Genomic DNA, 22,837 nt, shown 5'->3' on the forward strand with positions numbered 1-22,837 from the left:
CTAGTAATTTAGTAAAGCAAAAACTTATTAGAGAGTAGTTTAGGCATTGTGAACTTATATGGAACACTGGTGCTGACTGTTTAACGCAAAATTTTTTTTTTTTGGTATCAATTTCGCGCCAAATTTTTGGATAATTTAGTTTTAGTTAAGCAATATTCACTTATAAGAAAAATCATATAAGTTTAATCCCTAAAAAAAAAATTTAAGCCAAAAATGGTAAATTCTTGTCCTATATATATATATATATATATATATCTCGTAGAGGACTTTGCTTGGATGCATTGGACCGATCAAGATTATGAAACATATCCGATTAACTGTATTAAAACATTAGACCCAAACTTGTCCTTATAGCTTACACTATCTAATACCCTAGAACGTAGGTTAAAGGTTGAAGTGTTAAACAAGTAAAGTATGATAATAATAATTATTATTAGTAATCTCATTATTTGCATTACAAATACAAATACAAATACACATGACCAAAAGAAACATAAATTTCAAAGCTTTACCAAAAGAAACCCACCGATTAGTTGGTTGATTATTATCTGTCAATGATGGGACATTGGGATTCTTGGTTATTTCTGTTGATTTGTGTCTACAAATCCACCCTTTAAAAAGTACAGTTAAGTAAGACGTCGTCGTCTCCTTCAGTTAACTTGTCTTCGTCAAAGAGTTTCCTCGTTTGGCTTCTGCTTAAAGTAACAGAAAACAGAATTAAAAAAATGTCACATAAAATAAGTAGTAAAAAGCACTTTTCTTCTACTTCTTTCATTGCATTTTGCTTGCACTCTCTCTCTCTCTCTCTTTTCTGCTACAACAACAACAACAATGGCATCCTCACATCTTTGCCTCCTTCTCCCACTGCTTCTTTGCTCCATTCTCTTGCTGACTCACCCAGTCAACTGTGCTAGTAAGCACTTCTTTCATGTTTTTTTTTTTTTTTTTTTTTTTTTTTGTGTTCTTTATTAAATTTCCTTATCTGGGTCTCATTCTACCATGCATTTTATTATGTAAAAATCACATTTTGATGCTTTTGAGTGTAACACTATGTGCCCCTCAAGTTGAAAATCTGCTAGGATCTTTAATGGGTTTTTTTTATATGTTATATTGAGAACCCAGTTCAGAAGAGATCTGATTTGAGTGTTTGATCTGGTTTTAGCTGCTGATCTTATATTATTTTTCTGTGTTTTGCAAATGGGTGTTTTGTAAAGTCTGTGCCTTTGCTTGATGTTTTTGTGAAGGCTTTGACTTACATGCCTGACCAAATCTGTGCAAATTTTTTGCAATACTTGAACATGCTTAATATAGATTTATGCTTACTTGTGCTAAAGCCTAAAGATCTTTGGAGATTTGGTTTCTATGTTGTTTCAGTTGTGTTAGAGATGCATTTATTTACATTTTTGTTCTAGTTAAAACCAAGGGCAAAAGCACACTGTAGTTGTCTCAGGATAATTTTGTTACCATTACTTGATTATATCCACAAAATACTTGGTATTATTTTTTGTTGTTTGCACATTTCTTTCCTATTTCCTTTTTTTTTCCCTCTTAGGCTGCACTTTGCAGAGTTAAAATATTGCTAGTGGTGTATGTGCTTATATATATATATATATAGACACACACACTATGGAAACTTGGAATTGGATCCTAAAAATCTTAAAACTGGAATTCAAGTCTAATTTCTAATAAAGGTATAAGTAGAGAACATAAGCGACAATGGGGCCTGTTTGAGGCCAATGAATCTTCTCTGTGATCTAGTTACACCATGGCCCTTTTCAGTATTGTGAGATATTGTTTCATTAAAAAAAAAAAAAAAAAAAACTGTTGTGGGATATTGAGATCAAAATTTTCCTATTCAGGATATAATCATTGCTTGTGATGGCAATCATTTGGCCCCACCATCAAATTTATCCTTGTAATAGCACAAATATTCTTTGTCATTAAGTGAAATCAAACACATTACTCTCAGATGTGACAATAATGGTTGTAACTTGTTAATTAATTCAATTTTGCTTAAGCCATTAGCGAAAAAGTATAGCTGCTGGAGGGTAGGCCAGGGATGGCTATGATTTTCTTCTAGCACCCTTCTATTAATATCCTCTTAAAAAGGTGAAGAAATGGGGCAGCATTTCTGTGTTTATCTATCCTGTATTAGAATCTATTATTGCTCTTTTGCCTAAAAAGGATCTTAAATTTATTAAAACTTTTTTCCCCCCAAAATAAATAAATTTATTAGAACGTAAAACCTAGAAGTAGTAGAAAAGGACTTATCAATTAAGGAGGAAATAGAGAATATAACTTCAAATGGAATAAAATGGAGAAAAAGAATACATGTGGCCAACCCTAAGTAATTTGTTGAGGATCCTTAGCCGACCCCAAAAATTTGGGATTAAGGCTTGTTGTTGTATTAGATGTAAAACATGCTTGGTCCCTAGTTTTGTGTAAAAGTTTGGCTTGTCAAGTTTACAGGGGGAGATGCATCCTAGATTGAAATTGTTGCAATTTTTAATCTTTGCAGGTTGAGTTGGTGGGGCATATAAACTCATATTTTAAATACTCTGTTTTAATATAATGGTGCTTCCTTGTTCACTGAAAACAAGTTTGCAGGCTAGTTTAATCTAAAACTGCTTCTGTAAAGGACAAAATGGAACAGATCAGTAGAACTTGGCTCACCCAACCCAGGAATATAATTGGTTTAGGTGCAAATAGGCCAGGTTGGAGACCTGAAACACTAACCAAACCTAATTTAGATAAATTGTTGCTTGATTGAGTAGTGAGGATTCCTATCCTTGGAAGTATAGCTTTATATGAAAAGAAATGATTTGAGTTTGATTGATTTTTAGCTGAGCTTACTTAAACTTGTTAGTTTTATTGCTAGTTTGCTCAAGACACAATGATGATTCTTGTGGTATTGCTTCTCTGTAGGTATATATGCCATCCATTGTGGCATGATGTTAGGATTCATGACTCTAGTTTGCTCAAGATGCAACTTAATTTTTCCCCCCTTTTCCATGTCTATCTATCAGATATACATTACAAATGGAATGATAAAAGTGGGAAATATTCATGACTTAGCACAGGATTTGAAGGCATTTCTTTCCCTAACATTCGTATTTCAAAATATTAAGCTGTCAAACATGAGAGTTTAGTTTATGAAGGAAGAAATTTAAGAAATATTTTCCATGTCTTATACTGTCACTGTCGTACATACTTTTGCATTTGCATTTCAACCGTTTCTTGATATCATTAATATGAATTATAAATGAGGTACTCTAGGAACAAATGAGATTACATTTTGTTGGCAGAAACAATCCAATCCATTCAGGGCTTCTAAGTTTCACTTGCTTTGTTTTTATGCCATAACAATTATAATTGATTCCTCAATGAAACATTTATGGAAAATGAAGTAAATCTGGAAGAATTAATGTTAAGAACATAACAGCAGTCAGTGTAAAAATTTCAGTGCCCTTAATGCTTTTCATGGAATCGTTAACTTTAATATTCTTGCAATGTAGGCATACTGGGAGTAGATATAATGATGGAAAAAAATATAACAGAACTTTTGTGTGACTGATCTATTCCATGTAGAATCATGACTTTGAATCTCTCTGTGTGTGGGCACTGAACTTCCTATTCTGCCATGTTCCTGCAGATGAGAATGATAATCTTCTTCAAGGCATCAACACATATCGAGTAAACTTGAACTTGACAGCTCTAAAAAAGAATGATAATGCAGAGTGCCTTGCCGGTGAATTAGCTGACCAATTCAAGGATCAACCCTGTACAAACACCACAGGCTCCAATACAGTACCTGGCACTGAACCTCAATTTTCCAACTACCCAAACCTTTTAACTAAATGCCATTTGAATGCCACTGTCACAAGGGATGGGATCCCAATGCCCGCTTGTGTTCCCAATTTGGATCCTAGTCTTGTCCTCTCCAACTACACAAAGTCTCAGTATTCAGAGTCTCTCAATGACACCACGTATACAGGAGCTGGCATTGGTTCTAAAAATAACTGGATTGTTGTTATTCTGACCACAGACACATCCACAGGAAACTTTGCACCCTCTTCCTCCTCTTCTTCCAATGCAGCCAGTTTGGTTTCTAGGATTGGTTTTATCTATCACTTGATGTTTTTGCTGATGGGTTATGTTTTCCTGTTGTAAAAGAGGATGGTCATACCGTGCTGTAGTAATGGAGGTTTACTAGTCGAATTGCCATGTTAGGATACAGGAGTTTTTCCACTTCTCCAACAGAGAAAAATAAAAACACATTTACGGAATACAGCTGCTTTCTAGGAGTAAATATGAGTCCATCCTGCATGCCTTGATCTGCCCTTGATGGTAGAATGTTGGACAGGCCTATGTGAGGGTAACAAATTATGTAGAAGTATTTCTTGTTATCATTATTGTTGTTATTGTCATTGAAATTTGAACTTCTGAGATTTGTGAGATGAGAATTGGATAAACAAGAATCTGGAACTGTTCTATTCATTGCATTTTCAACAGATCACATGTTTTGCTTAGGTTCAAGAGATGTATTTCCTATACTTGTACAATAAGTCTAGGAAAAAAAATTCACAACTGGTGACGTAGCTTGTTGTGATACGTGCATAATAAAAGTGGTATCAGTAGTAGGTTCATGTGAAATTGATATTGCTCCAATCATATTTTGTGACCTTGACAAGTTGTGAAAAACCATGTGAAAAAATTTGTCCCTGGCCACATCACTCATTCCAAATTAGCTGCATTGTGGGACTAAGATCATCGAACTCCCAGTTTTTGTTCTCTCTCACTTCATTTTTAATCCCTCTAGATTGATGAATCTGTAAATTGTTCATTATTTATCTCTACTTCACTGATTTCACTGAAGATTGGGTTAAATGGAGGTGTGTAAACGAAGTGGACAAATGGGACCGATAATGGCAAACCAATCTATTATTGTGAATTATTTTCTTGTTCATCTCACCTTTAGATTAGTCTCTGATGCTACACTATCATGTGACAAACATGTGATTTTAACACAGAAAGCACCCTTTTACTTGAGTTCTACACCAATAGGCAACAGCCTTTTTTCTATAATTATGTTAGGGACATAACTTTTGTCACAATTTTACGTCATAACTCGTCATGTGGCAAGTTGTGGCACAAAATTATCCCAAAAGTTATGTACCTAGCATAATTCTTTTATTTTTACTCTCTTTCCTTCTCCGGTGCTACTATCAAAAAATCAAAATCAATGGTTCACTGGTCACGTCACAAACATGTGCTTCTTAATGCATAAAAGCACAACTTGCTGACACCTCCATAGCTTTGAAAAATTCTATCACTTTCTTAAGTAACCTTCAAAGTCATTGCTCACAAATTACATGGGTCTATCAATTATCTACATTTTAATTACATTTATATTTTGGTAGATAAAGAACTTAAAATTGAATTTCATCTAACTTTGCATTTTGTAATATTTGACAACCCACCGCCTGTGATAGTTTCCTTACTGACTTTTGATGAAGCCGAACTATTTTGTAATAAATTGTTTTGTTGTTAACTTTTAATATAACTCCTCTTATTACCACCAAAAAAAAAAAAAAAAAAACCTAATCATCATGAAAGGTATGATAGATCTCAAAATTCAAATTATTTTAAGAGATAAATAGATTGATAATTTGATAAAGCCATATAAGGCCCTGATTGGCTGGTAAGCTTAGGACCAGGAGTCTAACACAAAAACAAAACCAAAAAAAAAAACATGCGAGGTGGTAACTGGGTGGGTGTGGTTGGCCGCAGATTGAGAAAAAAAACCTCGTATTCTTCAGTACATTCAACTTCTTCAACCCCTACTGAGTATCCCAACATCCTCGGCCCCAACCTCCCTGATGTTTGGACTCCAACTAACCAATCCCACCGTCCTCAATCCTCTGCAATTTTCTGTTAAGTAAAAAACAGACCCTTTTGATTTGCATTACTTTCAATCATTTTTCACACACCATATTCTATGTTATCATGCATGATTCATGATTGAGTAACCATACACTGACATGTTTTGATAATGTCATGCAAAGCAGCAAATGGGAATAGTGCTAGAATTATTGATGGGAAACCAATTGCAAAAGACATCAAGTTCAGAATAGCTGGTGAGATACAAAGAATGAAGGCTGCCATTGGAAAATCTCCTGGGCTGGCTGTGGTTTTGGTGGGTCAAAGGAGGGACTCAAAGACTTATATCAATATCAAGTTAAGAGCTTGTGATGAAGTTGGAATTGCAACTATGGTTGAGGAACTGCCTGAAAGTTGTACAGAAAGTGAACTTCTTGATGTTGTTTCAAGGTTTAATGAGGACCCATCTGTACATGGTATTATTGTGCAACTTCCTTTGCCACAAGTAATTTCTACTTTACTCCTTCAGACTTTACTAGTTTTTGATTTTCTTCAAGAAAGCTTGTTTCTTGGAACTTTGGTTTTCGTGAAATGCAATGGGTGGCTTCAGAATCTATGACATTACCTTATCTATGGTAGATAAATAGGTGCCTAGGACCTGCATTTTAATTTTCCTATCAATTCTGCTGGTGACTGTTGAGAAATTCTGTGGATATGCCTTCTAGATTCCATATGTTTAGTTATATTTGCATATTTCTTCATTCCCATGGATCCATTTTGTTGCACCTAATAAAGTATTAATGTCTCAAAAAGCTTAAACTATTAGGAAATTGTGAATCTAATCACTTAAATCATTATTCTAACACTCTCCATAAGATTTGAACTCAAGACCACCTAATCTAATACCATGATAAATTATCAATTTTCCCATAAGTTTAACCTTGTAGGAAATGCTGAATTTAATTACTTAACCATTATTGTAACAGCACTTATTGGGCAATGGGTCCTTATGAAGTTCTCTGATATGCACGTATTTGGCACAATTTGGTTTGCTTAAGGAATTTTCTCATTGGTTGCATATCCTAATTGAAATTCCTGACACAGCATCTGGATGAGGAAAAAATTATGACTGTTGTGAGTCCAGAAAAAGATGTGGATGGCTTCCATCCCCTCAATATGGGGAATCTTGCCCTAAGAGGAAGGCAGCCCTTTTTCATCCCTTGTGCGCCTAAAGGCTGCATTGAGTTGTTGCTTAGGTTTGGTGTGCAAATTTCTGGAAAAAGGTCGGTGGTAATCGGGAGAAGCAAGATTGTTGGGTTGCCTACTGCTTTGCTCTTACAGGTAAAAATATGCTTTTCTACTGTAGTGTTTGATAGTCATTGGTGTAATGTATTGTTGATGGACAGAGGCACCATGCAACAGTCAGCACTGTCCATTCATTCACCAAAAACCCGGAACAGATAACTTCTCAGGCTGACATTGTAGTCTCAGATGTTGGGATCCCAAACCTAGTCCAAGGCAATTGGCTAAAGCCGGGATCAGTTGTAATTGATATGGGAACAAATCTAGTTAAGGTAAGCAGTCAAAATCTTACATTTCCATTGTTTTGAAATGTTGAAAATCTATCAGTTTCAATGTCAAATATTTGCAATAAATGAAGAATGAACTAATGCTGATTTGGCCAGATGAAAAACTTATTTTCACTTTGACAAGGTTCCAAAACCCCCGCCCCCCCCCCCCCCCCCCCCTTTTGGATAAGTGAAAAATGACATTGATTATATCATTTGCTAATATGAGGTATTAATTAATGTTATTAAAGGCTATGGAAGAAAAAGAAAGTGAGACAGAGGAAAGTAGGAAAAAGACGTTAAAGTTTAATTTGAATAGTAGATTTTTGCACTTATTTGAGAGTGCATAGATGAGATTTTGCACTCCCCCCCAATTTTCTCCAACCAAGACACACACACACACACAGGACTTATCTATCCACAGCGTGGAGCACTTGGACCATCAGAAATATTCAGATGTAACAAATGATTGACAAATCTCAATGTATATTTATCCATTCATGGAACATAGGACTACTACTTGTATGATTTCGTTTACTTTTTTAGAAAATGAAGCTCTTTCCTAAGTATCTTTAGCTGCATATTTTGATTTGCAAAGGAGCCTTGGCATTATACTCAACACCAGAATTTAACCTGTCCTATGATAGAACTATATATCTTCAGTTATAACAATTAAAGTATAAACTTGCCAGAAAACAAATAAACATATTTTCTAACTACATCAATATTGATCCTCTTTTTTGGGACTACGGCTTGGTAGTCTCTTGTATAAGTATCTTTAACTGCATCTTTTTCTGGCTGTGTACTCAACTCAGGCACCTACCTGACCCCATATTATGTCTATGTGACCTAACTGAAAATGAATGAAGTAGAGCCTATTAACTATGCTGGATCATTTATTTAGACGTCATTCAGCCCAATCCTCATTAGAATAGCAATGCATATTAATGCTCTCTTATTCAGGCTTATGGTTGGCCGAATGCATTGATTGATTGGTCACTTACTATAGCCAAGAGAGGATGACTGAATTGAACTTGAAAACAATGCTGAAACTCGCTAAGAGCACTTAAATGGTTGCCACTATATTCTACTAGGATATGACATTTGTAGCATTAGATTCTCAACCTTGTTATATAAGATCCTTCTTATCTTGTCCAAAGACCTTTAAATTTTTACTTGAATCAGTTCTGCAATAGCCAGAAAGGTGGATAGACAAACTTTTTCTTTGCTTCTTGTACTTTTATAAGTTAACACAAATGAGAGACATAAGACTTAGAGAGAGAAATAACTTGCCTTATGACTGGTACTTGTGGTTCCATTCACTGCTTCACTAGTTCCACTTCAGTAAGTCATTTCTCATGTTGCTACTTATTTGACATTGATTAATCATATGCAGTTATAATAATTTTCAGGACACAAGTAGCCGTCATGGATTTCGTGTCACAGGAGATGTTTGCTATGAAGAGGCAATCAAGGTGGTATCGGCCATTACCCCTGTGCCAGGAGGGGTAGGACCTGTTACAATCTCTATGCTCCTCTCTAACACACTTGATTCTGCTAAACGTGCATTTCGATTCACTTGAACCTCAAGCTGAAGTCTGTTGTTTCTTAAACTAAGTTTTGTATTCTCCTTTTACTCAATGCACAGTAATACACAATCTAATACACAAACTAAGTTTTGTATTCTCCTTTCTTAAAGTGTCATTTGATTGAATCTTAGCTCTCAGTGAGGAATGTTCAGTACCCTTTTAGAATACGTGTGTTAGATACTTAACTTTTCTGTAAGAATAAATTTGTAAATGATATCAACATTAAATTAGTGATATTCGTATCGAGATTTAAAATTGAGACTTTTCTTGAAAGTATTACAGATAAAGCTCATGGTTTTTTTTTTTTTTTTTTAAAGTTGTACAAAAATGTCCTTTTGACAACAGAGAAAAAAGGCTTATTAAATTAGTGAAAGAGAGCATAATTTTCTATACAGTCATTATGTCAAAAAGATAAATTGAAATTGTATTAGCAAAAATTGGTAATTCCTTATATTTGAACTTATGGAAATCTATAGCTTATTAAATAAATTAGAAAAAATAACTTCTAAAAAATCAACAAGATCATATTTTGCTCCAAAATCACTCTTTTTTTCTCTCAGTGAGTACCTAAAATCCTAACCTACAATCTCTATGTTAATGTCTTTATGTGTTTGTTATTTGTATTTAATCTGTAAGTTTCTCCCAAAAAAAAAACAAATCTGTAAGTTTTTTTTTTTTGAGAAGGAAATCTGTAAGTTTTGTTTTGTTTTTGTTTTTGTTTTTGTTTTTTTTAATGCAAAAATAAAAATTCAAAGTTGTATTTGAAATAACTGACAGAGAAACAGTGAAAAAAATAATAAAATAATAAAGACAAAACTACGTTGTTAGTTCCTGAAGTTTACCTATTAGGTGCTTTTGGTCTTTTAGGTTTCAAATGAGCTCTACTGCTCCCTAAAGTTTAAAAAATGAGCACTATTGGTCCATCTGTTAACTTTTGTTAGTTTCATTGTTTATGTGTCTAGCGAATTAATGAGGTGGCAAATACTAGAGATGACACATCAGTTTTTAAAACACTAAATTGCCAAATCAAATTTATTTATATTAATTCATCTTAGTTTAAAAGCTAAACAGAAAAAAGATAAAAAATTAAAATAAAATAAAATAATTATCTTCAAAAATTCCCAATCTCATCATTCATTTCTAGATTTCCTCCTCATTGCGGCACCAATCTTGAAGTACACCCAAATTAGGGATTGGGCATCGTTATCTCCTTTAGCTACTTCCCAATTGTCAAGAATAATAGTCACTATAACGATAGTAATTCATGATCTTAGAACCAAAATCAATTTTCGGGCAACATCCATGGTTGGCGGTGTGAAAGAAATTTGGAATGGACGATGAGAATGGGGATTTTTGAGAATTGGTTGTTTAGGTTTTAATCTTTTTCTTTTTAATTATATTTAATTTTTAGTTTTCAAAACAAAAATGAATTAATATAAATAAATATGATGTGGCAATTTTGTTTTTTGATAACTAATATTGTATTTGCCATGTCATTAAAAAAATGCCACATCATTGTTCCATTAGACGCATGAACAATAAAGTTAATAGAAGTTAATAGATGGACTAATAGTGCTCATTTTTTAAACTTTAGGGACTAATAAAGTTCATTTGAAACTTGAGGGACCAAAAACGCTTAGTAGGTAATTTTCAAATACCAACATTGTAGTTTTGCCAATAATAATAGTAATAGGAAGAATCATGGGTAATAATTAGGATATTTAATACTAATATGTTACCAATATTAAATGTTAGCCACGTTTCTAATGTAGGCTAATTTAGAATAGTCAAAAGCAAAAGTTATGGTAATATGTATTAACTTTGTGTTAACCTTAATCTATATAAAATCAAAGAGAAATGATATGTCTATATATTTTTACAACAAATTCTAAATAGCAAGTTGTTACTAGTTGTTATTATTAGGGTAAAAAAGTAATCTTAGCGTTAGTTTGAAATTTGAACCAATAACAACTAAACCACTTGTGATTTGTTATAAAAATGTTGTAGACGTAGCATTTCTCTCAAAACCTCTAAAACTTCCACAATTTTTCACGTCATCATTATTTTTTTATTTTTTTATTTTTTTAGGTTTTATATCTTATATATTTATTATTTCTCTTCAAAGTGTAATTATCTTTGTGAGGACTCAATTTGTAACGACCCAAAATGATACTGGGTTTGCACGTAAAAAAGGCCCAAACAATATCATTTGTAGCGTGGGTTTGAAAGGCTAGGCCTTGATCACCGGAAGGTGGTTAGTCGTGGTGTTCATACAGAATTAAACCGTGTTCGCTCGAGGAGTCTTTCTCCTTGAGACGGTCTGGGAGACTCTGGTTCTTGGCCTTTTTTCCCAGCCCCTTTTCTCCGGTTTGCTTGCTTCTCCTTTTATATTAGCCTGTATCCCTTATCCTACGTCCACGTGTAAGATCGACTTTGCAAGACTGATACTTGTCCCATCAGCCCATATCCAAAGTGGTTGGGGATGGTTGTAAAAGCTGAAGAGCATGACTCTGTCAGGTGCAGAGTATTCAATGGCAGTAATGGCAGCTTTTCCTTTGTCCTTGGTCGTTATACTATCCAGCGTCCCCTTCTCTATTGACATAGATATTTTAAATTATTTCCAAAACTGTTCCTATACCGTTCTTGCCCTTTCTTTTAGGGGGACCTCGGATATGCCGAGGACAGAATTATTCTCGACTATGTCTTAAGACTACTTGGACTTTTATTACACGTCCTCGGCTATACCCCTCCTCGGCTCGGGCCTTGGGCCCCAATGTAAAAATGGGTCAGGACCACAAATTCTTGGGCCCCACAATCTTCTTCTCCTATAATTTCTAAGTTGATAAAAATTTTAATTTAATTACAATCCAAATTCTACTACAATTTATTTGTTCATATCCCATCAAATTCTTCTTCTTTTTCTCCCTTTTTTTTTAAGCAAAAGCAAAAAGTCAGACTGGTGGGCCCTTATAGTGTTGAGCTTGGCCCATTTGAATATGTATATTAAAATAAAGGTTCCGTTCTTCATCTTCAACTATAACTCTGTTTAGCTTCTCCAAAAAAAAAAAAAAAAAAAAAAAAAAAAAAAAAAAAAAACTATAACTCTGTTTCGTATATAAAGCTTTTATTTTACAACATAGTCAAGTGTGTTAAACAGAGTTGGTATCAAAGAAAAACAGTTCACTTTGCTGCTTCATTATAGGTATGATCTCTCTCTTGCTTAAAGTACTTTTGAATAATTTTCTTTTCTGGGTTTATTTTTTTGGTGAATGATATAGACATATTGATATAGTATATTGCTCAATACTTGGTTTCGTTCAAGGAAAAAAAGAAAAGAAAAGAAAAGTTCACAGATTAAAAACTCATATAGATATTAATTTACTGACGTGATTACAATACTCTTGCAAGGAATTGTTAGAGTAGTTTTGTGGGTTTTTTTTTTTTTTTTTTTGCTGAGTGCAAGAGTAGTTTTAGTTAGTGCTTGTCACTACTTGGTGTAATTTGTACTACTATGTATTTTATATATAAAACCCTCATATGATCCTAGAAAAACCACTCTATAAAAAAAATTGTCACCAATAACAAGAAGAAGAGCTTTTTCCTGACCATCAAAACCACAAATTTCCTGTCATCAATAATCAATTTTATATTAATGTTGTGATAATATGGAGTGAGGAGGTGCATTATTCATATTAAAAGTAGAAATTCACATTGATAAGAAACTAAACAAGGGCATATAATAACCTCTATACATATGGTGATGGTATAGCGTTGGTGCGTGTGAAAGTTAGAAGACAAAGTTTTGTCTTTTTTATTTATTTAAAATATGCATCCTACTTGATCGATACCTATACAATACCTATGAGAAATTATTTTAAATTATAAATTAATTTTTCTATTAACTTTTAATTAATATATAGTTTTTTTCATACAGGACTCTCTATTTGTTTTTCTAAATATATGTGATTTTAAATGTAACTATTCCTTTTTTTTTTTTTTAATATATATGATTTTAAATATGACTATTCTACGTACGATACACGGGTCAGCTACTAGTCTTACTAAAACCAAGAAGAAACCAGTGAGTTTAAATATGTGAGTTTTTTTTTTAAATATGTGAGTTTAAATATGTGAGTTTAAATATGCATTTAAATATGTGAGTTTTTTTTTTAATGCCTAAATTCCCTATATTGGTTGGGCAAAACCCACACTTTTGGGTCCAGCCCACGTATGTGTGTGGCCCATTTAATGTTCTTGAAGTCCAAGAAGACTCCTATTCCAAACCCAGATGGGAAATCCTAATGAATTATGAGAAGTTTCTCTATGAGAGTGTGGCGGCTTTTTTTTTTTTTTTTTTTTTTTTTTAATTTTTTTTAGGCGAAAATACTGATTTGGTCCCTACATTTTGGTGTCATGGTCAATTTGGTCCCTACATTTTGACAACAGTCAATTTGGTCCCTATTATTTTCAATATACAGTTAATTTGGTCCCTACTGTTAACTTATTAACGGAAAATGCATACGTGGCAAACGGTTTGTAAGGTTGACATGTCTAATATTAAAAAATTAAATAAGATGATGACGTGTCTAAATTTTATTGGCCATGTCAATGATTAGTTGGCAAAAAATGCCACATCAGCTTTTATAAATATATTTCTCTTCTTTTCTTTTTTTTTTTCTCTCTTTATTCTACCCAAAAAAAAAAAAAAAAAACTTTCTTTAATCAAACATAATTTTCATTTTATTTTCAATAACAATTTTCTTCATTGTTTCGACAAACAACCATTGAATGTGCATAGCTATCTCATCTGGTGGAGACCATGATTTGGAAACCCCTCTCTCTCTCAATAATTGTGGGTTATTGTGTTGTGTTGTATTGTATAGCAAGTGAATGTATAGCAGCCAAGGCCACTAGAAACCCATACAGAGGAGAAAAACTTTCATATGCAGTTGTTAACCAAACGAAGAGGACATGGATCTGATCCGAGTTGCATGTCAAATTGGCAAACTTGAATAGAGCAATCGTTCTAGACCATTTTGAATTAGAATCGAAGGTCCACTAAGGGGCTGGATTTGGAGCAACTGGGATTTGGATCCACATAGGAGAGGAGGATGAGGAGGAGAAATCCCAAGAAGGTTAGTTTCTAAGGCATGAGATCTGGATTTGGAGATTGGGAGAAAGAGAGGTGGCACAAGCACCAGTGGTTAAGTGAGGAGTAGGAGATTGGGAGAGACAGAGGGTTGTCCTGGGTTTGGGGAAAGAACAATGAAGAATGTTCTGGGTTTGGGAAGAAGAACAATGAAGAATGTGGGAAAATAAAATTAATTTTTAAAGAAATCGTAGGAAAATTGAAAGAAAAAATAGAGGAAAAAAATTGGAAAATAAAAGAAATATATTTGTAAAGGTTGATGTGGTTTTTTTTCCAACTAAGCACTGATATAGCCAATAAAATTTAGACATATCAACATCTCATTTAATTTTTTAATTTAGTAACGCCAACAGTACAAACAGTTTGCCACGTAGATATTTTCTGTTAATAAGCTAACGGTAAGGACTAAATTAACTGCAAATTGAAAATAGTAGGGACTAAATTGACTGCTACTAAAATGTAGGGACTAAATTGATTGTAACACTAAAATATATGGACCAAAATAGTATTTTCGCCTTTTTTTTATTATTATTTAAGGGACTTTTCTTGTTTGAAATTAAATTCTTCATTTAACCTATTTTTTATGTAATATTTTAGTGAGAGTTAGAATTACATTTTTATGGAATTATCCTTTAATTTTATCTCTACTTAAACATAACAGTTTAGAGATATTTTTTAATTAAAAAATGAAGAATCAAAACAATAGAAAATCTCCTTAAATAATAGTATAGATAATAAAATAAAAAAACAAATTTAAGTTAATTCTAACACAAACAGGAATCCTTCTCCGAACAGTACACGATATATAATAATGGCAGTATATAATATGGGTTATAGACTCTGTTTTTGTTTGAGAGATCCAGAGACAGAGTCCAGACTGAGTCAATAGTGTTTCCTAACAAAGACAGAAGATAGAAGCGCCTCTCTCTCTCTCTGCCTCCAGACCACCAAACAAAGTTCTTGGTAAGTTTTCTGTTTTTTCTTATCAGCAAACTACTTTTTCTGTTTCTCTTTGTTGATTTTGGTTTGTGGGTACTTTTTCTGTGTCTTTTTATTTTTCACTTTGGATCATTTATCAACGTTAACTGTTTTATTCATCGTACAAATTGCATGTCTTCTTGTATTAGATTATTATTATTATTATTATTATTATAACCGAAAGCTTTGATTCCACTTTTTTTCTTTTATTGAGACTACACTACAAGCCCATTCCAAAGTCTTATTTATATATATATATATATATATATAATTTAACAACCGAATGTTTTCTGGAGCTCCCGCCCATTGTTTGGAGCTTTCTGAAGAGTGTTTTCTGTTTTGTCTTTCTTCTTCTTCTTAGGATTTAAGGTTAAGGCTGCTGCAAAGTTTGCAAGAGTCCCAAGTCAGCACACCAAACCAGGTATCTACAAACAAAAATCTCTCTTCTATCTTCTACCTTCTCTCTCTCACTCTCTCATACACGTTCTAATTAATCCCCGAATCCTGAATCCTGTGTAGTTGTTTTGTATCTGAGGCTTACTTTGTAGAAAGTTGGAATCTTTCAACAACCGGATGTTTTTATAGACTCCATTGTAGGCATTTAATTTATTTGATGCTTTACGAATATTTATGATAGTTTTATTTGATACGTCGAATTATGAAAATATTTTTGTTATCATTTATGGTTTTATTTATGGCTTCTATTTGTCAATGTACGTAGTATCTGTTATTAGTAGCTTCTCTAAAGTGAAAGAAAATTTGTGTTTTATTTTAAACAAAAAACTTGGGTCTTCTTAAAACCCTAAAACATAATTTGTTTAAGGGCATAAGGTTTTGCTTGCCGCAAAATCGAGGTGAGAACCCCATCTTCAGGTTGATCAATATTATTATATTGTTATATGAATCTTGAAGTAATATATAGATGGTTTGGCAACGTAGTGAGATTTGGTTATTTCTACTATATTGTTTACTTGATCACAGTGGAATTGATGGTCGTACTCTTATCGTTATATTGACGATAAAGAAAAAAAGGTTCTTCAACGGCAAAGATGTTTCTTCTTCTATCATTATTTCTTCTAATTTTAAATTGTAAATTAGCATTGAACGTATTAATAAGGTATTTCTTAGACCCTTTAACCTTGATGCTAGAAGAAGAAATACCTTTGACGCTAAAGACCCTTTTTTTTCTTAGACCCTTTTACAATTTTAAATTATAAATACGTTTGAAGAAATAATTAAAGGTATGCTAAATTACAATTAAAATTTTCCAATTTCTTGGATTTGGTTTGTCAATCTTTTTTTCTGGTTAGAATTTTTTTCCTGCTGGGCAAATTTTTTTGTTAGATATATATATATTTTTTTTGCCCCTGAAATAAATTTCTGATTTTTTTTTTTTTTTAGTATAGCGTTAACTATTTGTCTATATACATCTAATTTCTAAATATTGTAGTGTTCTCTTTACATTTAAAAAACTCATGAGACTCAATTTGAATTGTAACTTGTCATGTTTAAATAATTTATTTTGAATTTTAAGTAATTAATATTTGCATTGGTATGTTGTTGAGATCCAATAGTTGTGTCTTTAAAATCAAGAGGAACTGAAAAACAATATCTAAAAAAAATTGTGAAAGAGTCATGAAGGTTGGTACTAAAGACATTGAAACAAAAGAAAATTGAAAAGCTACATACTGATGCAGGTTGGTACTAAAGACATATAGAAAGAAAGGAAAATTGAAAATCTAATATGCTACTATTATTCTTATGGCCTACACCTCTTTTTGTTCATATTTATAGTTGTATCATTCTTTTCATTAGGAACAAGTAAGTTCTTTTCAGAATAGTATATGTTGGTATAGTAGTCATCTTGACCATTTGAAGTTTTAACTTAGCCTCATTGATTTTATAAATTTAATTGCATAAATGTATATAATATATTTTGTGAATTTTGTTGATAAATTTGTAAAGCATGGTATTATTGAGAATAATATCATTTTAATATGCAATTGAATTTAAATATATTAGGCATTTTTCTGTTTTTTCTTTATTCATTTTCTAATCATATATGTAAATGCATCGCACGGATTAGAGACTAGTTTATTTATAAAAGCTGAACTATGTATGTGAAATAGATAGAGAGAAAGACAGCCTAAGGGCAAGGAAAGCTGCCGCCAGGTTGAAGAAAAATTAGAGTGGAGAGTGATAAATATTGTCGTGCACGCACATGTGATAAATATTTTGTTAAGGGCCCACTCGTATTGTCTTGCATTGCAAGCAAACATAGGGTACTCCTCGTAGCTTATACAGACGCACTCTTATATTGAATTGTCTCAACAATCTCTTCTTTCTGGATTATTAGGATTCGTTTGGTACGTGTATTTAAACAACAGTTTTTAGTTTTTTTTAAATACGTGTGGGTGAAAAAGTGTGTGGAAATACATGCAATGTAGTTTAAAAACTAAAAACATATATATAAACACATGTACCAAACATGTCCTTACTTTCAAACCATCAATCTCTTTTCATCGTTCGTTTTCATCTGGGCAGTTCCTTAATTTGTCTGTCTGTCTGTGTGTCTCAGTACGTAACATAGTAAACATGTTGGACCACAACCTCTTCAGGGAAGACAGGGACGACATCAACAACCCTAATCTTGTACGTGAATCTCAGCGCCTTCGATATGCTGATGTTGATGTCGTTGATCAAATCATTCACCTTGATAAACAACGAAGACAATGTATTTGTTTCTTTGTCTCACTTTTTGTTCTACATGTTTTATTTATTTTTTGGACAAAAAAATATATAGTTTTGAGTTTTAACTGATGCATGCACATGCTAGAGTAGTGTTTTGAGTTTTGTGCTTTTGTGATCAGGTCAATATGAGCTTGATAATCTGCGCCAAGAGTTCAATAAGATTAACAGGGAAATTGCCCGCCTTAAAATAGTAAGCACAGATTATTTTCTGAGTTTTATTTTTGGATTCGTTTTTTGTAGTTCTATTTGGATTTTCAAGCTTTTTCTTTTGTTGTTAATGGCTGTCTAGGACTGTTATTTTTCAATTGAATAGAATTTTTGTTATATAGCTGATTGAAAATTTATACCAACTCTAATTAGTCTTGTTGAAATTAAAGTGTGAAAAGTAAATTGTAAAGATAAGAGCGGAAGCAATGAGAGAGAAGATGAACACGAAAGTTATGTATTCAGCCTATGTCCATGGTGTAAATCTTAGCGGCTACATTGTTATTATATGATGTAGTTTATATAGACCTAAAAATCTAGGGTTAGCCCTAGATGGGCTTTACGCTAAATTAGACCTCTTGGGCCAATACACAATAACCATAATAATATTATCTCAGCCAACTAGTCTATTGAAAATCTATAAGACTATAATTGATATCAAAATTTTAGAACTAAGGCTCGATTGTTATTGTAGCTAATTGAAAATTTATGCCCTTTCAAAGTCTTTGGTTAGTACTTTTTATCCTGCCTTGTGTTTGTTATGTTTCTACACATATATGTCCATAACCAATTCCCATTATATCTAGTTTTCTGTTGTGAAACTGAGTATCTTATCTAATTCAAAAGGCAGGAGAAGATGCAACTGAAACGATAAAGAATACGAAAGAGAACAAGAAATTGACAGCAAAGAAAGAAGCTCAATTTCAGGAAATTAAAGATGAATTGTACAGAAAATTGGGGACAGTTGGAAACCTTGTCCATGCCTCGGTTCCAATCTCCAATGATGAGGTATATGACTAGTTACAGTTTGCTTCTTTACCATACAAATAATACATATATTATTTTTCTTAGAATTTTGTTCTTGTTGCAGGCAAATAATGCTGTAATTCGGTGTTGGGGGGAGAAGCGAATGGAACCAAATCTAAGGAACCATGTTGAGCTTATGGAGTTGACTGGAATTGCAGATACTAGAAAAGGTACATGATATGAACTTGAAGTCTATGACTCTTTTTTTTCTTCTTTTTTTTAGAAGCTTATTATTGTTGAATTATGATTTATCTTGCTCTCTTTATAAATAAAGGATTTTGTCTAATACAGTCAAGATTTCTTGCACCAAGGTGATATCAAATATAATTAGCTCAATCCTATTGAATATAATTGATGATGTTGGATACTGGTGTTTATTTTCGCCGTTGCTCTTTCCCCACAAAGCATCATGACTTCTACCACAGATTCGTTTTGCCTTTTTGATTTAGGATGCAGTACTACATTTCACTAATGGCTTCATTTTCAGTTTTATCTGTTTTAGACTTGGGAAAGATGGAGACTAGTATAAATATCTTTAAAGACAAAGTTCCTTTCAGTTTCAGTACATATCATTATCCAATTAAATTAAACATCATTTAATTTTCATTTTTTATCACCTTTAGCTTTTGTCTAGTGAATTGGAAGGTTTTGGCTAAGTATAACGGTTAGCAAAATGTTAGGTCTCATGTCACCATCCATAGTAATCATCATATCCTGTTGTATAAGTGGTTCTACAATATAGATACTTTATCAAGTTCAGTGATGCATTTTATGGGTATTATATGCTTCATTTAATATCTATTGATTCACATGCACTTTGTGTAGGTGGTAATGTAGCTGGAGGCAGAGGTTACTTCTTGAAAGGAATGGGAGTACTTCTAAATCAGGCTTTAATAAACTTTGGTTTGTCATTGCTAAGAAGAAGAGGTTATACATTAATGCAGACTCCTTCCTTAATGAGAAAAGATGTTATGATTAAGTGCGCTCAACTATCTCAATTTGATGAAGAGCTTTACAAGGTACTAATTGCAACATTCTGTAGATCCTGTTGAGGCTAATGTTATTTTGATTAAGAAATACAAGTGCTTCATGTTAACAAAGGCCCCTAATACTACTGGAACCTGGTGGGGCTGAGGTTAAGCTATGGTTGAACCCACCTGAGGGAGAACCTATGATAACCCTCCCCCGTCTAGGCTTCTCAATCATTTGTTCCTCAGCAGGGAGGTACTGCTGTGGTTACACCCAGTCAGGGTCTTCCAAATACTGGTGGCCCCTACCCCTTTTTAATTTAGAAAAAAAAAAAAAAGGGTCCTAGTATACTTCATGCTCAAGGCATGTTGGATGTTGAAATATTATTTAAAAATTGGTTTAACAAATTACTTGATTAACTGCAACTTGCCTAAGCGCCCTACTGCATGGATCGGTAGTGCTTTGGCATATAAACATAAAATGTTCAATTACTCCTATGGTTCTACCAACCTGACTAGGATGACACAAACTGTTACTCATATTGGTTCATTCAGGGATGGCTGAACCATAGATGCAATTAATGTAATCGCCTAAAATCTCCAAATAAAAGAAGGCCCCCACTTATAAAAAAAAAATATATATATATATATATAATATTTATCTATATATTTTAATTACAAAAAAAAAAATTTAAGTACTTTTATTGGTCAATAAAATGCATTAAAAAAGTCACATTGTATCCTAAAATGCCGAATACTGCACAATGACAATGCACATAGCTTAACAGGATAAGACTACACAATACACAGCACTGCACAATCTTGTCCATCGGCCACAGCATATCACAAGGCCATAAGCTAAGTCCATAGTTCACACTTCTAACTTCATAGCTGGCCCCACAAGGCCACATACTAATTAATAAGTGATCACATTTAAAAAAAAAAATTGCAAACTCTTACTTTATTAATTACTATAAATTATCACACCAATTAATAATTTGATGTATATTATATCAACTCATTTGTATTATAGTGATACTAATTTATTGAAACATATAATAAATTAATTTTTATTTGTGCAAGTTTAGACTTCAAAGTTTAAAAAAACACTCACTTAAAATTTTTGTCTAAGGCCCCCAAAATTGTTGAGCCGGCACTCGGTTCATTTGTTGTCTAAATAAATCATACCCTAACTATGTTAAAGCCCATTATATCAATTTCTATGTTTTCAACCATTCTTCCTACTCAATATTTTGTTTCCTTTGGGACAAATTAATTTTTCACAGGTCACTGGTGAGGGAGATGAAAAGTATCTGATTGCAACATCTGAGCAACCATTGTGTTCTTATCACCAAGGTGAATGGATTAATCCCAAGCAATTACCCTTAAGGTAAGAAGAATGTATCTTTTTTTTTTTTTTATAGAAGAATATATCACTGCTGTCATGTTTCGCCCAATATTTTTAGTTATTGCTACTTCTTGATACACAATGTGGATTCACAGATATGCAGGATATTCATCTTGTTTCCGAAAAGAAGCTGGTTCACATGGTAAGGATACTCTAGGTATTTTCCGAGTTCATCAATTTGAGAAGGTGGAGCAGTTTTGCATTACCAGCCCAAATGGTAATGAGTCTTGGAAAATGCATGAGGAAATGATCACAAATTCTGAGGATTTCTACCAGGAGGTATGTCAAAAACTTGCAAAAAAAGTGCATTTATCTTGTTTGCTTGCTTTTTATAGTTACTGCAATACATAGCTCAACTCCTCATTGTAACTGACATGAAATGCTCTTTTGGAAACATAATCACCATCATGATGCCTCTAATTCAAAAAGTGTTTGTGCCTCATCAGTTGTTGCAACGGGCAGCTAGAATATTACAGTTGTGAAGAATAGCATTCTCTTAATCTGTTATTGTTCATTTATTCTTCTAGTGAATGAAGCAACATTCCTTTCCAGAAAGAAGAAAGAAAAATAATTTACATACTCTTTGTTTGCAGCTAAAGATCCCCTATCAAACTGTTGCAGTGGTTTCCGGTGCATTAAATAATGCAGCCGCAAAGAAGTATGATTTAGAAGGGTGGTTTCCTGCATCCAAAAGATATAGAGAACTTGTGTCCTGTTCGAACTGCACTGACTACCAGTCCAGGAGACTAGAAATTCGTTATGGGTTGAACAAGGTAGGTCCTGATTACTTAACACTGTTTTATTCTCATTAAATATAAATTTTAGATCAACTTGCTGCTTGTTTTTATTAATAATTTGTGCTTTGAATGAATGTTCTACTGTTGTATAGTATTTTTTAGCTTATTGTGTCAATCGAATTTTGGTCACAGAATGATGAACAGGCAAAGCAATATGTTCACATGTTGAACTCTACCCTCGTAGCAACCGAGAGGACCATTTGTTGCATCCTTGAAAATTACCAGAAGGAAGATGGTGTTGAGATCCCAGAAGCTTTACTACCCTATATGGATGGTGTCACTTTCCTTCCTTTCTGAGAGCAGCACTACCCCTGCAGCTTGAGGGAGGATGTTATGAGCCTCGTAATGCATACAACAATAACAATGTAGGACAAAATATGGGGTTTAAGTTTTATTGTTTATGAATTTTGTATTTTTATGTAATTTTTGTTATTTCAACTTTTAGGGTTTTGTTTCCTTAATTTTAGGTGTTTTTAAGGCTTTCATAATCAAATTAGAGTCCTGTTAATATTATAGTAGGACATCAATTAAGATTCGTTTAGTTTTGACTTGCAAAATAAGTTTTCCTACAAGATTTATTACGAATTTAACAATTTATATTCAATAAATTTGAGGCTTTATTATTTATGGTGAATTTCAATGTTCTCCTTGTGGTTTCAAAGAACCCCTCACGAACTTAAGGGTTTCGTTAAGCTAGAACAAGATCTAGCCTCACTCACATTTCTGTTTTGCTCTCAA

General features: G+C 33.0%; 3 protein-coding genes across 4 annotated transcripts; all 3 read left to right on the plus strand.

Moving 5' to 3' along the window:
- Nucleotides 1–737: 737 nt before the first annotated feature.
- Nucleotides 738–4,497, plus strand: LOC126689345 (uncharacterized GPI-anchored protein At5g19250-like). The gene is made up of 2 exons (XM_050384513.1): nucleotides 738–913; nucleotides 3,653–4,497. The coding sequence occupies exons 1-2, from the start codon at nucleotides 832–834 to the stop codon at nucleotides 4,168–4,170; spliced, it is 600 nt and encodes a 199-aa protein (XP_050240470.1). The 5' UTR covers nucleotides 738–831; the 3' UTR covers nucleotides 4,171–4,497.
- A 1,202-nt stretch (nucleotides 4,498–5,699) lies between these two features.
- Nucleotides 5,700–9,313, plus strand: LOC126689344 (bifunctional protein FolD 1, mitochondrial-like). Of its 2 annotated transcripts, none has more exons than XM_050384512.1 (5): nucleotides 5,700–5,933; nucleotides 6,069–6,385; nucleotides 6,985–7,221; nucleotides 7,287–7,454; nucleotides 8,845–8,992. In XM_050384512.1, the coding sequence occupies exons 1-5, from the start codon at nucleotides 5,753–5,755 to the stop codon at nucleotides 8,848–8,850; spliced, it is 909 nt and encodes a 302-aa protein (XP_050240469.1). In that variant the 5' UTR covers nucleotides 5,700–5,752; the 3' UTR covers nucleotides 8,851–8,992. The 2 variants fall into 2 exon arrangements, with proteins under 2 accessions (XP_050240469.1, XP_050240468.1); XM_050384511.1 differs by having other exon boundaries at nucleotides 5,703–5,933; nucleotides 8,861–9,313.
- Nucleotides 9,314–15,046: 5,733 nt separating this feature from the next.
- LOC126689757 (serine--tRNA ligase-like) lies at nucleotides 15,047–22,595 on the plus strand. Its single transcript, XM_050384943.1, has 11 exons — nucleotides 15,047–15,149; nucleotides 15,526–15,585; nucleotides 17,743–17,898; nucleotides 18,035–18,105; nucleotides 18,747–18,908; nucleotides 18,991–19,096; nucleotides 19,752–19,945; nucleotides 21,181–21,284; nucleotides 21,398–21,581; nucleotides 21,896–22,075; nucleotides 22,232–22,595. Exons 3-11 carry the CDS (start codon nucleotides 17,760–17,762, stop codon nucleotides 22,394–22,396), a joined length of 1,305 nt encoding a protein of 434 aa, XP_050240900.1. The 5' UTR covers nucleotides 15,047–15,149; nucleotides 15,526–15,585; nucleotides 17,743–17,759; the 3' UTR covers nucleotides 22,397–22,595.
- The last annotated feature ends 242 nt before the right edge of the window (nucleotides 22,596–22,837 follow it).

The sequence above is a fragment of the Quercus robur genome, chromosome 6 (genome assembly GCF_932294415.1).
Source record: "Quercus robur chromosome 6, dhQueRobu3.1, whole genome shotgun sequence".
Classification (NCBI taxonomy): Eukaryota; Viridiplantae; Streptophyta; class Magnoliopsida; order Fagales; family Fagaceae; genus Quercus; species Quercus robur.